The sequence below is a fragment of the Peromyscus leucopus genome, chromosome 2, assembly GCF_004664715.2.
Source record: "Peromyscus leucopus breed LL Stock chromosome 2, UCI_PerLeu_2.1, whole genome shotgun sequence".
In the NCBI taxonomy this organism is placed as follows: Eukaryota; Metazoa; Chordata; class Mammalia; order Rodentia; family Cricetidae; genus Peromyscus; species Peromyscus leucopus.
The window spans coordinates 90,287,556-90,304,742 of NC_051064.1; the positions used below are offsets into that span (position 1 = coordinate 90,287,556).

Below are 17,187 nucleotides of genomic sequence, written 5' to 3' on the forward strand. Positions count from 1 at the left end.
GATGCTCAAGCCAGGCCCAGTGTCTCTGTTCCTGCTGCCCCCAGATCCAGATGTAGAACTCTCATGTACCTCTCCAGCACCATGTCTGTCTGCACGCCACCATGCTTCCTGCCATGACAATAATGGACTAAAGCTCTGAACTGTAAGCCAGCTCCAATTAGATGTTTTCCTTTATAAGAGTTGCCGTGGTCATGGTGTCTCTTCACAGCAACAGAAACCCTAACTAATACAATGATTTAAATCACTCATGTTGACCTCTCCTTGCTAAAATTGTTAGGAATTGGCAAAATGGATGAACCAGCTTCACTCTAGATCTCCTGGTTTCAAACCCTGACTTGGCAGACAGACAGCTGATGGCTCCTTTGAAGTAGTGTTTCTGTTTTTTTTTAAACACACTTTCTTGGTAACTGATGAGTGTTAGTATGACATATTGTTCACAGACTAAAATGAACCTCTTACTAAGATTTACCAAAGAACACCGGAGTATTTTCTCAATTTCTGGCCATTTTGAAAAGCCCATGCTACGAAGGGGAACTGCAGACAGACACGGTGCTCAAGTCACAGGAAGGTCTGTTTATGTTTGCCCTATCAGCACTGTCTGCTTAGTGGTGGCCTGGAGTGCTTTGCAGTGGTAAAGAGCTGTCTTTCCGCATCACCTGCTGCTCCGTCTGTACTGGTAGGGCTATGTTCCATCAGTTAATGTCTGAAGCAGCAGTATGCACAGTGCAGAGTCCCCATAGCTTCATCTGAAGATGCACAGTGCAGTGTCCCCAAAGTTTCCTCTGAAGATGCACAGTGCAGTGTCCCCATAGCTTCCTCTGAAGATGCACAGTGTCCCCACAGCTTCCTCTGAAGATGCACAGTGCAGTGTCCCCATAGCTTCCTCTGAGGATGCACAGTGTCCCCATAGCTTCCTCTGAAGGTGCACAGTGTCCCCACAGCTTCCTCTGAAGATGCACAGTGTCCCCATAGCTTCCTCTGAAGGTATAGTGTCCCCATAGCTTCCTCTGAAGGTATAGTGTCCCCATAGCTTCCTCTGAAGATGCACAGTGCAGTGTCCCCATAGCTTCCTCTGAAGGTGCACAGTGTCCCCATAGCTTCCTCTGAAGATGCAGTGTCCCCATAGCTTCCTCTGAAGGTGCACAGTGCAGTGTCCCCACAGATTCCTGTGATTATGTACGGACACCACAGCCAAAACATCAGCTGTCCTCATGTCCAACAAGTTAACCTTTTAAAGCGGCTTCTTCCTACACTGTCCATGTATCTTTTAGAAGAAACTTGGTGGCACCATGTCCCTAAAGCTTCTTCCCCCTATTACACTGTATTCACAGCAAACATGCCTACCACCTCACCACAGTCGCTGACTCCATTCCTCTCCTCATCTCCCTGTCAAGGTCACACATGACCGCTAGAGCTTTGGTCTTCTTATGTTGCTCAACTTGGCGGCTGCACTCTTTAGCACCCATTCTCACTACTTTCTAATTTCTGGGTTTTCATATTTGAACGCTTCTTGTCTGATAACCAGTTGTATGAGTTCAGAGATTTCATCATTATTATTGGATGTGTATATGATGTATTGGTAGGGTACTCATGCCACAGAGCCTGTGAAGAGGTCAGAGGACAACTCTGGAGATGGCTCTTTCCTTTTACCTTTATGTAGGTTCTGAGAACAGAACTCAGGTCTTCAGGTCTGTGGGCACGCTCTCGACTCTCTGAGCCATATGTTGTACTTAACCATTTGGAACAACCGTAAGTAAAGCTTGACATATGTAGAAAAAATTAAACAGCAACAACTTGCCGTCCTCTTAACTCTACTTAGTCTCATTAAGATCTTTGACTTCAAATCTTACGGCTTAATCTCAAGACTGGAATGTTCCAGACACTGCACAAGACCTCCATCTCCTGCTCTGTAGCTTAACAACCTCAGGAATGATGGCTTTGAGCAGCTCTCTCTGTGTGCTGGAGACTGAGGTTTGTATCCATGTGACCCTGACTTTAGCACTGAACACAGCTGCATATCTCCTCATCAGCTCCAGCCACCTCCAAGTATTATAGCTCTGAGATAGAATACTTTCTTCACAAAAATCCGTTGCTCTGAGTGTTCACCAGTCGGGAAAAAAGTATCACTGTCCACCTACTAACCAAGCTACAGCCACATCTTGTACAGGATGCTCCCTACACAGCCTCCCGGTGACCCATCTTTTCCAAACGAGGTAACTAATGCTGGTGTCAATTATCACCTCCTCCCAAGAATCTCAACTCCATCCAGGTGCCCCAGACAGACACTGGACATTTCATCAGACTACTCTCAATTCTCGGTATCTTCTTCGAGCTAACCCTGCAGAGCATTCCCTGCTGAGTTTACAGCAGCCTCTCCATGGCCTTCACTGTAATTGACATAAGACAGGCATTCAGTGAATCTGAAGAAATAAACCAGAAATCAACTAAACTATTTATGACCTACAAGTTTTGGCTTTGGTTTTTGGTTTTGTTTGCTGTCTGTCTGTTTTTGACACAAGGTCTCACTTTGTAGCCCAGGCTAGCCTCTCACTTGTGGCAATGCTGCCTGGGATTACAGTATGGCTCACAAGTGTGAGCTACTACACTCACTGACCTAGAGTTTTTATGGCATTCTTTCTCCACTGCCCCAAGTGCTCCAGACAAACAGACTGCAGGGTTCTGCCTTGCTGAAAGTGGGCCATGATCACAATCTGAGTCACTATCTAGCAAAAATGATGAGACACTAGAGCTACCATAGAAGGAAGGAAGGAATGCAGGGGGAGAGTCTCACACGATCAGAGGTTCTTGAAGGAAATGGCAGATATGATTTATGTGACAATATCTGTTGGTCAGAAAATTATGACCCAAAGACCAGCTCTGGTCACACCCATTATTCATTTATCTTTCATACTATAGCCACTTACAATATATTAAGTGTAGTCAATAAATGCCTTACACTCTAAAACCAATACTCTCTCTAAGGCCAAAATACCTTCTGCTTGGCCATTTGCAGAAAAGGCTGCTGACTCCCAATACAGAAGAGAAGAAGCTGAAGCTGGTCAGCTGGGTGCACACATAACATCTCTAGGTAGTCCCAGAGCAATGGACTGAGAGGCTCGAAACGGCACAGCTACAGCAAAAGCCCACGTGTAAAACCACACCCAAGTTAGCAAAAGCAGTCACGCTGACTTGCACTAACTAGCTCACTAGCGTCATGGAGTTCGATGTCACTGCTGCTGTTGCATTGGCTCTGATGTCTCCCACGCCACGTCACCAGGACAAAGTGACCGTCCATACTCACCTTGCAGTTTCTAGGGCCTTTATGGCCTTGTCAATTTCCCCTTGGCTTTTATACAAAAGCGCCAACTCAAACAGAGTGAATGGCACCAGATAGTGGTCATACTTCAGTAGCTTTTCACTAAAAGGGCAAATGAAAATCAGTTAGGTCTTAACAGAACACAAAAAGTATCATTTGAAACACGTGTCATTCTTCATTTCCCAGACAACACTAAGACTATCACCAGAGGAAGGCCGCTGTCGCACAGATATGGTACTTAACAGCCTATGGACTGAAGCATGCTTCCATACACTAATCTTTTGTTCCTTAACGGACGACCAGCACTGGTGTGGCACTGCCTCTCAGGCAGATCAATACACACAGAGACCTTCCAGATGAACCTCGAGATGACCAGGGCATCTTCATGAGCACGAGACTCTAAATTCAATGATAAGGAAGTCTCATTCGTTTTGTGTTTAACAAGGCATCAATTTCCTTTGTAGTTAAGTCTTAGAATTCTTCAAAACATCAATGACTCTGTGGCTGGGGGTTCTGTCTCAGCATCATTATGAAAACCAGAAGTTCAGGAAAAAGCCTGAGTAACAAACAGCCTTTTAAATCTAGAGCAAACTGTTTCTCTAATTCTAACTGTAATGAATTTTCCGTTTTGGGTGGTGGCTAGGTACACAAAAATATATTGATTATTAAAAGCATAAAATCCAATGTGAAACACCACAGTTTCCATTTTGAATGGCTACTCTGACTGTTCACTGACTTGCAAAGTTTTTGTGCCAGGTTAACTTTAGTGTGTGATTTTTATTTTTATTTGTATCCTTTTAAATAAATGCATAACTTAAATAAATTTGTAACTTTTTAAATAAAGTTGAAAATAAATTAAACAATGATGATAATCTATAGCTCAGCTTACCACGCTATAACCCAAACTACTCTCGGATGCCAAGGAGAAGTAAGAGGAAGACAGCAAGACTAGCTGTGCTGAAGGCGCCCTGGGGTCTGCAGAGGGCCTGAGACGCTGAGCTCAATGGCCACACAGGAGACCAGGCCCAGTCCCATAGAAAGCAGGGGCTGGAGCTGAACCCTCTAAGCTCAGAAGGTAGACTCTGTCCCTTGGAGAAAGCTGATGAAAAGAAAGCCACTCACAGGTAAGGAACAAGACAGATGATGGCCTCCTTTTGCCTGCACTTTTGACACCAAGAAAAAACAAAACACATCTCTTTGGAAATTAACAACAAACAGGCCGGTCCTCACAGAAATTGACAATTCAGATTTACATTGCTCAAGAGATCCAAAAACTGTTAAACAGGATATCAGCACGACATTGGCTTTGGCAGAGGCCAAAGCAAGGGGAGCAGGGAAGAAAACTCTTCCATGATTAACCCAGATGACTCCCTGCGAGAGTCAATATAACAAAGCAAGCAGCACACGGGTCACTGTGGTCACTGGCCCTGAGCCTCAGGAAAACACCAATAAACTAGAACCGCATGGACAGTTCTTTAGTGTGTTCACCAAATACAGTAGATCATCTTATTTGGGAACTAGATACTGTGCCCTACGTTCTCATAAATACTGTCGTGAAGAAGGGCACTGTATGGCCTCCATCTTTATGGCTTGCAGGGTTTATAAAAACAATGAGCCAATGTTTAAAAACCAGGAGATCTGACATTAGCTGCGGCTTCCAGTTCTTTATGAACAGTGGTAGGATCCACCGTTACGGGGCCCGCATTGTGCAAAGCGCATAGTTAGGCCTTCAGCGAGAACTCCCAGCGGCCAGCGGTTCTCCAAGGCCCTCGCCCTTGCTCCACCTCTCATCAGGGCAGCACTGTCCTGCTATAAAAGAGGATCGCCGTCCACACAAGAAACGGGTCTGGCACATCACTTTGTCCCAGAGAGTCCCCTGGAGCCACAACTCGTCCCCAGGCTGGCTCTTACCTTTCCACAACGTGGTTGAAACAGAGCTCAGCTTGCAAGGGCCGCTGTAAGTTCTTGAGGCAGCATCCCTTCAGCAGTTTCACTAAGCACTCATCATCCACGGAGTCAGTCAAGTCTTAAGACAAGAGGCAGACAAAGGGTTTGGAAGGGCATTGCTTTCTGTGGTGCCTGGGGTGAACGCCAGCCTCTCCTCTGTGAGGCAAACACTGAGCTGCCCTCCCAGCACAAAATCCTTCCCAAAAGTCCCGATTGAGAGGAAGACTAACTGATGTTGGGGACCATTTAAAACTAAGTTTACTGATCTATACTGTACAAAACAAAATGAAAACACTCGTTCAGAAGAACGCTGAATTTATTCATTTACACCATTCACTAAAGGAGACTTCACAGGCAGATTTTTCAGGTGGTCATAGGGAATTTTGCGGCCTTAGCTACAACAGGAAATCTGAACTCTAAATAAAGAATGAGCTTCATTAATTCTCTCAGAGGTAAAGGAGGAGGAACCAGGCTGTCTCCTCCTGTTGTTTTGGCTTCTAACTAGGCTGGCGTCCGCACAGGAGAGGATAGCACTTCCATATGGAGAAGCAGATGGCCTCCCACCCGTTGGAAATGCAGGAAGCAGACACCTCTCTTCCAGATCATTATGTTTACAACCTATCAATTCTCTCAGGTTATGTTCTTTTGGGGGAAAATTATGCCACGAAATGGTTCTGAAATACAGGAAAGGCACCTAAAGTCGCCTCAAACTTCCATGCTCCAGGAGAACGTCAAGGATTTCCTTTCCTTACTCAGGCTCCGGCCTTCTCCAGCTCAGTCTGGGTACATATTAAGCAGAGTGAAGCACATGGTGTGACGGCTAGCTGTCAAAGGTAGCCATGCCACGTGGTCCGTTCGTGAAGATTTTTCTGCTTTTTTTCTTTTGCAAGTGACAGGCAAAGAAGTCATTCCAAGACAGACTGCTAATTTACACGTTTCAGGCTGTGACAGCAGCATGGAGGGGTGGTAAAGGGAACTGACTAGACCCTGGAAGTTTCCATAGTGCAAGTCTGATGCTTTGGGTTCAAGCCTCCGATCTCAGTGACACATGCTGGTGTTTCAGTTGGTAAACCTCACCTATGGGAGGTTAACAGTGCTACTCACCCAACTAGGAGAGGCTCGGTTCACTTCAAGTGTTTAAACATACGAGACTCTCCTCCTCTAACAGTCAAGTGCTGGTATGTCATGGGCCACGCACTAGGAACACCAGATAGCAACACCTCTAACCTTTCCTACGACTGACTTAGTCCCACCTTACCTTACACCCTCCCACTCCTAATCCATTCTAGAGATGTCTGCTGAGAAGCAGGGCAGTCAGGCCCAAGTCCACAGCCAGGTCCACACTGGACGCTCCTTTTCAGTCTCAGCTCTGTACATTCTACGGAATTCTGAGAAGCAGTTTTCTAATCATTTGTGTTATGACAACATCTGCTTACTCAATGAATGATGATTTTGGAGGAGGCACAGACAACCACCTTTGAAAACCCAGGAAAGTCACTCTGTGGAGATCTTAAGTTAGTGTTGTGACAGAGGGGTTCATATTCCACATCTTCAACAAACCTCAGAAGCAAAGGCAGTTTCCTCTGCCACGACACACGCCTGTCACATGATCACTCCCTGTATGATTTGCACTCTCATGAAAGAGGAAGAGTTGAACAGTTTCCATTTTCCACTGCAACAAGGCTGGCGAGCTGGCCTGTGGGTGAAGGCTCCTGCCAGTAAGCCTGACCACCTGAGCTGGATCCCAAGAACCCACGTGGTAGAAGGACACTACCAGTGTCCACAAAATGTCCTCTAACCTACACGCACGCATGCACACGCGTGCACACAGAGAGAAATAGATGACGTTTGAGAAGGTTTTGTTTTTTAAATCACGGTAACAATGCCCACACTCACGTGCTGTCTACACGGAGCACTCCAGAAGCTCGCTTCAGTGTACCCAGAGGGAGACGTGAAAGCTGACTGACCCGTGAAAAGCTGCCGGGCAGTCCTACCTTCCTTTATGCAGCTGACTCTACTTGCTGCAGAATGTCGCCACACACATTAACCGCAGCGACAGACAAGGTGGATCTGCTGCCAGCTTCCGGCTACATGATGAGTTCGGTGCGACTTCCAAAGAAAACAGAACAAAACTTCCCACCACATGCCGACTGAGCATGTCACCAAGTGCTCTTGCGTCCTGGCTGTGCCTCTGGGTGGATGACCAACCTTCACTGACTACAGCCAGGCTCTACAGCAGGCCAACAGCACCCTCTCCCTCTGCTCTTTAACCACGCTAACCAACTGACCACCAGAACCATACTAACCAACTGAACACCAGAACCACACTAACCAACTGACCACCAGAACCACATCTGATGTGGTGTCTAAGAATGGGCTGGGGTGGAAGCCCCACAACCTCAGGCTTAGAACGCCACTCAATTCCGATCACAGATTCTCCACCTCTCACTCTGAAGAATGGGAGCTTATTTACCAAGAGTCAGGAGTTTGGGGGCAGGGAAGATAATGTTCCTACATAAAACCATGGTCCTAAAAACCATTATAAGCCTAACACGCAGTGAGGTCGAGGTGACCCTGACAATAAACCAGTAATTTTACCCAGGGGGAGAACAGGACAGGACGGTCAGCAGGCCTATGTCTCAGCTCATTTACCCACACTCGCTCGGGCCTCTCATCTGAAGACACCGTGAGAGACAGAAACAGACAAGGCAGCGGTTTTGGTTTCTGAGCTTTTCACGTGTATGAGCGTAAGACGCAAACACAACTCCTTTAATCCTTTTTTCCCAGTCAATGGAGGGCAAAATAATCTGAGGGTAAAGAGTCTGTTCAGAGGAACACCCAATGGTGTTCGCAAACTCAAGACCCTTGATTGACAAGGGCTCCATTCTCGGGAGCTGGAAGGATGCAGGAGCACTCCAGACTGGGGTTCGTGCATGGAAGTTTATCCTACTCAGTCCAACCCGTCTGTGTGTGTGTGTGGGGGGCGGGGGGCGCGTAACAGAGGACTCCAGACCGGGGTTCGTTCATGGAAGTTTATCCTACTCACTCCAACCCATCTGTGCAGGGGGAGGTGGGGGCCGTAACAGAGGACGAAAGCTGGCTTTTTTTCTCAGGGAAACATCCTAGAACTGTTTTCACATAACCCCCCAGAAATGTTTTCCTTTACTTTCCAGTTCTCACATAAGCATCCATTCATCCATTTAATTTGTAAATATGCAGGCTTTAATCTAGAGAATTCTCATAAAGGCAAGAGCTATCTGTAGTTAAATTCATTGAACTACAAGGAGCATTACTAAATTTGTTCAAAATTTTGAATTTTTGGAGAAGTCCATCTCATAAAATCTTATTCTAAAAAAAACCCGGTTTTTATTTTATGCATATGAGTATTCTGCCTGCATGCAATGTGTACCATCACATACACACCTGGTGACCATGGAGGCCAGAAGAGGAGGGCCAGGTCCCCTGAAAATGGAGTTACAGGCAGTTATAAGCTACCATATGGGTGGTGGAAATAGAACCTGGGTCCTCTGCAAGAGAGGCAAGTGTTCTTAACCACTGAGCCATCTCTCCAGTCCCTAAATCTTATTTTTTTTTGGGGGGGGGGGAGTTCAAGACAGGTCTCCTTGTGTGGCTCTGGCTGTCCTGGAACTCACTCTATAAACTCAGGATGGCCTCAAACTCATAGAGAGCCACCTGCCTCTACCTCCCAAGTGCTGGGATTAAAGATGTGTGCCACCACCACCTGCTCTAAATCTTATTTTTAATATACTTCCATTTTATCTCAATTTCAAACTATGTGGTTGTATTGATTTCCACAAAAGAAAATCTTTTTCTTTTAACAATAATTTCACAATAAAATAGCAAAGATTATCTGTGTTAGATTGACTACTATTTAATTTTGTTTTATGTGTATCAGTGTTTTGCCTGCATGTATGTCTGTGCATCACATGTATGCCTGGTGGCCATGGAGTCCAGAAGAGGGCATAGAATGTATTGTGGGTCCGAACATAAAGCGATGGAACCACTCAAACCACAACACAGAGGTGCTAAAACATCCTGAGATTTAACTGTCCCCAGCCAGTGTTGAGAGGGAAGAACTTTAAGAGGGTGGTGATGAGTGCTGTGTGTCTCAGTCTCTCTCCATGTGATGCTTCTGCCATGCTACAGGGCAGCAAGCAGCAGCTCCTCATCAGCTCTAGCACCTTGATCCTGCACCTCCTAGTCTCCAGACCCGTGGAAAACACACTTTTTTCCTTCATAAATCACCTAGCCTATATTATTTTGTTATAGCAGCAGAAAAAGACTAAGAAAAAAAAAAGCAATTCCTTACAAAAATGCTAACTGATCCATCTTTAAACTGTCCCACAATGGCTGTGCCGTAACAGTGGAACCACATTCTATATGTTCTTCTGTGGCAGGCATCCATTCACTGGTGGATCAAAAAGTGCCATCCTCCCTTTATCTTGAAGACAACCACCCAGACACCAGCTCCAGTCTTGCTCTTGAGATGCACAGAACCACATGGGCAGATGTGCACCAGGGAGAGACGGAGAGGAAACAGAGCCGAGACAAAGACTCTACACTTACTCTGATTTTGCAAAGCCGCCTCAGCCTTCTCCACAGTCACCAGGAGGTTTTCAGAAAGGTCCTTTCTTTTGCCCACTATTGAAAAGCCATTCCAGACGTACATCATCTCCTAAGGAGGAAGGGTAGAAGAAGAGCATAGGTGAGGTTGTCTGCTAAGGACTTCAACATGACAGTCAGGATCTTGTTCTAACCTTTCTTCATTTGTAATTTAGTGACATAATTTCCCCTGGGTTTACTATATGCCTTTTGTCTGTCAGGCTCTGGGTTAAGTGAGCATATATCTCATGCCCTTAGTAAAAATTCATCAACTCATTCAACAAACACACACTAATTATCTACCAGCATACAATTCTTTGGATAGAATATAGATACAGAAGTAAAATAATATTTAAAACTGACACTATGAACAATTTTGTTTAATGTAATTTTTTGTTGTTGCTTTTGAGTAAAGGGAAATATTTTAAAATGTCTGCTAGTTGTTTACATAAAGTGTTTCCAAGCATATCACTAGAAATGATCATTGGAATATTTATTTTACTGGGCTCAGGTTCTTTTATATCATTAAAAACATGTGTCGGCCCAGTAATGTGATCCAATATGCAGAAAACACGTTTGTTTAAAGGCCATATGGCTGAATGACAGCTCCTGAAATGTAAACTAATGACTTCTCCTTGCAGATTATATTTAATGGGCTAACAGATGAGAATTTTTTTTGGATCAAAAGCAAATGTGTTTTTGCTTGAAAATATTTTTCTAATGTCCAGATAGTGCAGTTCCTATTTTGAAGGGTATACGACGAGCATGAATTTTAAAATACGGCGGATATTGTCTGAGAATCCTCTTAGCCAGAGCAGCCAGGGAAACAAAGCAGCAAATGATGGCGACAGGTTTGCTTTACGGCAGTGGAAACCAAGAGCACAATTCAGTGATGACATTTTTAAACCGAAGATTTAAATTTTTTTATGGATATAGTATTTATCAAAGGAAGAAGCAAGCTTGGTTTGAATTTTTTATGAAAAGCAGGCTATGGTAACATCCCTAGGTATAACCAATTCTAGTCAATTCTTCGTCACTGTGTACCCACCAACCTTCAGTGACTCAAACCGTGATAGAGTCCTAGATATTCCAGTGTCTAAGTATTAATGTAGACAAAGAAATACAATGGGCCAGTAAAGTTTCTGGCAAGTTCTTTGACATAGAAAGTTCTTTGCCAATGCAAACCACCTGCTATCAATGAATGTGGAACAGAGCTAAAGCCGCTTCGGGCATCGGCAGGCATCAACTGGGAGGGGTTTGCAGTCTGTGTTGAGCACAGTCTTCTTGTTACTGTCTGTGCTCAGGACACAAGTGCAGGTCCACCACACTTCCATCCCACCCTGGCACTCTAATCTTCGGTTCTGTGGAAACACCTGGGTCTAGGTGCTAGCTGCAGGCTAGCTCCTGTCTGAACTGTCAGGGGCTATATTCTTATTCCTCTTAAAACACACGAAGAACTTCTGAGAGTCAGCAACAAAACAAAAATCACCCAGTGAAACTAAAGAAGGATATAAACAACAATGCAGAAAAAAACTAAAAATGATGAACACACGAAGACACCCAAAAGTGTTAGCATAGAAATGCAAATTAAAAGAAGGATGTATTATCAGTCATTTGAATTGATACAGTATTGGGGGGGGATAAGAAATGTAACGTTATCTATCCAAACATTAACACATAGCCTTCAACTAAGAAATCCATTTCTTTGAAAACATTCCCAGAGAATTACATGTACATGTAAATGATGTTCGTTGTAACATGTCTATGACAATAAAAAAACTGGAGAATGCTATATAACTTTCAAAGGAGAATGATTAAAAGATCCCCCAAGTTACAAAAGGCTCACAGAACCAACCAAGAGGAGGACTGTGACACCAGAAATACTTTCCTGTGCCAAGGCCGGAGAGTCATAGCAGTGTGGCATATCCAACACTCTTAAAACAAGGCTTTGTTTTAAAAATCCGTCAAATTGTGTTTTCAAAGAGGCTTTGCCAAAACTGAGGTGATTAGGAAGGTTAGCTCAATCAGGACTGGAGCAGCTAGCAGCCCTGGGCCCCTCTGCCATGGAACACGCTAGTAGTCCAAAGGGAAGTTCTTCTCTGGTGGGAAAGTCATGTCTATGAAAGGCTGCTGCGATGTTAAAAGACGTGGCACAGCTCAGGGGTGAGGTTCCCTCGCTTACAATTCCACATCAATACAGTGAAGTTTTGCTACATGGGTTAGACATATTTCAGGGGTGGGGAGGCAGCTGGTTTGTGAAAGTCTCTTTTTGTACAAAGTTCACTATGGAATGCAACCCAAGTTGGCCTCAAATTTCAGCAAGTCTCTGGCCCTGGCGGCCCAGGGGCTAGGATTACAGGTAGAGCCGCCACGCCCAGATTAAACAAACTATATTCATGAAAAAGTATTCTTTAAAGGTTTCCTTTGACTTTTTTGCACACAGCTCTTAAGAAATGTCAAGTTGAATTTGTGGTTTGTTTTATAATTCAATTCCACTTTAGTGAAGCCATCTTCTTCTCCTAAGTTCCAACTTCCTCATCTGAAACATGGAGCTGAGACTGCAATTTCCTTTCTGATGAAAATCAAGTGACAGGATTTCTCACACTGTCTAGAACGTACTGGCCAATCAAAAAGCCTCAGGTGAAATTTTCAATTTTTAAAAATTAATTTATGTATAAATATACACTAGTTCTTCACTGAGCTCTAAGCTTCAGAACCAAAGGTAAATATATTCCTTGATGCTCTCAACAGTGAATTCATCTCTAGTATGTAAACAGTGAATAAAATCAGGTACCAGGGCGGGCAGGACGAGCTTTCCTGGGGCACCTGAGAAGGGTGAGTACCGACGAGCCTTCCTCACAGCGAACTTCTCAGTTGGAAGAGATTTCCCTGCGATCCTCTGCTTCAAGCCATCTACCTGTCTGTGAAGATCCCCAAGGAAAAGCCAGTGAGCACACATATTCACAACTGAGGTTTTTAATCCTACATCACAGGCCAGTAGCAGCTGGGAACCTGTTCCAAATGCGCCATTACTGGGCGCTACCCCAAACCTGAATCAGCAGTCCTAGGGTTGGGACCAGAATCTCAATTAGGTCGCACATTCAGGTAATATGAATGCAGCACAATTCCAGGAGATCCACTAACTCACATATTTCCTGTTAGTCAGCTTAGCTAGTGTCTCACAGTTGTCAAACACAGTGCAGGCTAATCTAGGTATAAAACCATCCATTTCCATAAGTAAGCAGAAAAGAGAGGAGTGTACACTAGTATATTTCCTGTTCTTTATAGATATTGCACAGATCTATAACATAATATGTCTCAGAAGACAGCCATCCATTTACGCAAATTTGAGATAGCAAACCAAGCATAGGTAATTTTGTAAATAGTCATCTCAGGATTTAGTATTTTCAAAATTCTAAAGAACTTGAACTGGAAGATGTCTCAGTAAGAGTGCCGGCTGTGTAAGCATGAAGAACTGAGCTCAAATCCTCAGAACCCAGGTTGGGTCACACATGTGCCTGTGACCCAGTCAAATGGGAAAGTGAAGACAGGGGACGTGAGGGTCACCGGGAACTGCCGGCCAACAGCCTGGCTCCAGATTCAGTGAGACCCTGTCTAGAGGGAATAAGGCGGGAAACAGTAGAGTGGAATTCCTAATGTCATTCTCTGTCCTCTGCACATGCCTGGGTATGCATACACACTCCTACACATAATGATACACACATACACATACACCTGGGTGTGCATACACAGTCCTACACATAATGCATACACGCACGCGCGCACACACACACAATCTAAGCACACGAAAATGAAACTAAAATGGAGAAAAACTATATGTTCATGGGGAAAGACTATATGTTTGGGGGGTCTCTTTCTTATGAATGCATTATCAAGGGAAAGGATTCCAAAAAAAAATATCCAATTATATCACTGAAAGACTCAAATGGGGAGGAAAATAACCCCAGTTTGAAAGAACAGGTGCAAAGCTCTGGTAATTAAACCCTAATTCTAGAAAACAAGTATGACGGTATGTGTCCATGATTCCCAGACACGCAAACACATCTCAAAGTCATGCTGAAGAATGACATGCTGGCTCTCAGTTAAATTGCTACTCTAAGTGTGTCCATATCAGTGAGTAGAGAAATTAAAAACTACGGAAGTAGAGTGTGAAGGAGAAAGTCAGATGTGTCTAACACCCCCAGGGTCCCAGAGACAGAAACAGTGTTGTGCTCACCTGAACAGAGCCACCACATTCTCATTAGTCGTCGCCACATCCTCCTCTGGAAGCATGCTCAAAATGGCAGCTTTCAAGAACACATATGTTGCCTTGAGGAAACACAGAGAAGGGGCTCACTAGAGGGCATGACATTTAACCTTGCAAACAGAAGTGACCTAGAAACCTTCTAGACCTCACGTTAAAAGGTATCAAGGTTAACAGTCTGTCTCAACGGGGTCCCAGCACTAAGAAGGGTAAGTGGATATGGGGCCCCATCCCTAACCAAGAACCTATTTGCAATTGATATCTGCTGGGAAAGAGCAAATCAGTTTTCTACAATGGAGTATCACTGGGTATACTGACCACACTCCAGGGCAGGAGGTAGCCCCATGCCTAGGAGTAACGACAAACGTAAAACAAACTCCATGTTTTTGGGTTTTGTCTGTTTGGTTGGTTTTTGTTTTTGTTTTGTTTTGTTTTGTTTTTGTTGAAATTTTGTTTTATTCTGAGATTTTTGTTTTATTGATCCTTTGTGTGTTTTGATTTTCATTTTTATGATTATGGGTTTGTTTTTTTAAAGAAAGGAGAACATAAAGTAGGGTGGGCAGGGGGATCTGGGAGGAGTTGAGGGAAGGGAAACATGATAAACGTACATTGTATAAATGAAGTTTTTAAATTAAAAAAAATGAAACAAACACAGGCTTCAGCTCTCTGCTCTAGTGAAGAGCTGCAATGCTCTGATGGAGCTAATGGCATGGCTATAATCCCAGCACATGGGAAGCTTAGGCAGAAGGGTCGCCTCAAATTCAAGGTCAACCCAGGATTCATAGTGAGTTCCAGGCTAGCCTTGGCTACAAAGTGAATTCTGTCTCAAAAAACCAAAACAAAAACAAAAGGAAAAGGAAAAATAGGTGCTCTAATACATGTGCACAATTGTCAAAACTGATTAAAAATGTCAGAAACTATTAAAAAAAAAAGTGTGTTTCAGATGACAGCAACACTTTTCAGTTTCATTCCCCCATGACAGGACTGTGCCATCACAGGTGGCGAGTGGCCAGAACAGACAAAAGATGAGCTCTATCTCCCAATGTCTCAAAGGGGACTCAGAATTAACTTTAAACATCACCAAATTTGGTCACAGGGTACTAAAAGTCTACAAAAATCATTGATATGAAAGACTATAAACCTACATGCAGTTTATCCTGGCAGTAAAATGCCTTTGTTGGAGAGCACTTTGGGGGGATTTTTAAGCCTGGAATGCTGAGGACAGGCCTGTGATTACATACCAGCTATTCACTGCCCACTTCCTCCTCCTCCAGTCTCTAAATTGAGAAAAGTGTCCATGCACATTCTTGAAAACTCAATCTTAAATGACAAACCACCGTGGCCATGCAGCAAACAGAAGACAGTGAGTAAAGCAGGACACTTACCTTGGACCATTTACTCTCTTTGCAAAGTAGGTCTGAATAATAATACGCCTGCATCCAATTTTGTTGGTATATATAAATCCACATTAACTCCCAGTAACAGAGATGGTGAAACTGTTTCCACTCTTCTTGAACTGAAATGCATTTTCGAAACGTTTCTTGAGCCTATAAGTCAATTGCATAAAGCTCATCATCCAGACATTAGACAAGGATAATAACCTAATGGGAAAATACACAAAACACTTTGTACAGAAAGAACAGAATTAACACTCACTAAGCCACTCACTATGACACTATGTTCTCTTCCTCACATGTGATGGTACAGTTAGACTCTGCCATGTTACTTCAGTTTGTGAGGGAACCTTGTACTTTGTATCACAGGAATAGAAAAGCCCCTTTCCAAATGAGAGAGAAATGCCAATTCTTTCATAAAACACACACTATAATAGCATAAGAACCTCACTGGACAAAACATGCTTTAAATAAAATTCCAGGCACTGGGTAGGCAAAGAGAAGGCATTGCTGCCCACAAATCAGCAAAGTTAAATGAGCCCTAATCAGAAAAACTGGTAACCAGGCAAATCAGAGAAAAGAATAAATAATCACTAAACATTCACTAACAAATTCACAAACTGCTTAACTGAATTTGAAACTTGGGCTAGGAATGTAGCTGGGTGGCAAAACACTTGCCCGGAATACACAAGACCCTAGATTTGACAAACACAACAAATAATAAGAGTAATAATAAAATTAAGTCAAAAATTCTTTTTTTACATTCATCACATGGGCAAAAAAATGATAGAACAGAGACTTCCAGATCTGACAAAGAGCACTAGAAATACAGATGCTCATGTTTAAAGAGTTATTAATTTTTATGTATATTTGTGAGTGCCCGCACCACGCAAGTATGTGCACCACATGCATGCTTGGTGTCTACAGAGACCAGAAAGGGGCGTCAGATCCCTTGGACCTAGAGTTATAGGCAGATGCGAGCCACCGGATGTGGGTGCTGGGAACTGAACCTGCAAGAGCAGCAGGTGCTAACCACGGAAGCATCTCTCCGGTCTGTTTCTCATTTCTTTACAGAAGTTTATTTTGAAAGACTCTTAAGTATGAAAGGCAATTTGTCTGGATGACAAAGACGCAGGCACCTTCTGACCCAGAATTCTGTAGGGATGTATCCGCACAGAAATGTACATGTGACAGTGGGCAGTGGCCAATCACAGTAAGTATAAATATCCATCTCATGAAAGGAAATACCGCCATCAGAATGAACAGAGAGGGACTGAAGTATACTGACCTGGAGGAAGATCTAGGTTTAATATAAATAGAAAAAAAAAACACTTGCTCTCATTTGTGTGGAAGGACATCATACACAACACACACACACACACACACACACACACACACACACACACACACACACATTATTCTCTTCTGCTTCAAGGGAATTAATCAACTAGTTCCTCTGACAAGGAACCAGAGCAGTTACATCATAGGTAAAAGAGAGGTTCCCAAATCAATGCAGAAATAGGTAATAGTCAAAGTTTTCTGAAACCCCTTAGATGGCCCATGTGTTATTTTACACATTCTTTTTAAAACTATGTTATACATTCTACCATGAACTATTTCACGTACTTTATGTATAAACATAA

The 17,187-nt window shown here is 43.5% G+C and overlaps 1 protein-coding gene across 4 annotated transcripts in view; it reads right to left on the reverse strand.

Annotated features, from left to right (window-relative positions):
- The window catches only part of Ttc39b (tetratricopeptide repeat domain 39B), a 108,848-nt gene that overhangs the window by 5,413 nt on the left and 86,248 nt on the right, over window positions 1–17,187 (reverse strand). For all 4 annotated transcript variants that reach the window (XM_028873288.2, XM_028873289.2, XM_028873290.2 and 1 more), the window contains 6 exons: window positions 15,536–15,697; window positions 14,124–14,215; window positions 12,681–12,807; window positions 9,851–9,959; window positions 5,228–5,342; window positions 3,302–3,418 (listed from right to left, as the gene is read on the reverse strand). In XM_028873288.2, coding sequence (XP_028729121.1) covers window positions 3,302–3,418; window positions 5,228–5,342; window positions 9,851–9,959; window positions 12,681–12,807; window positions 14,124–14,215; window positions 15,536–15,697 — 722 coding nt within the window. The remainder of the gene's footprint in view (window positions 1–3,301; window positions 3,419–5,227; window positions 5,343–9,850; window positions 9,960–12,680; window positions 12,808–14,123; window positions 14,216–15,535; window positions 15,698–17,187) is intronic.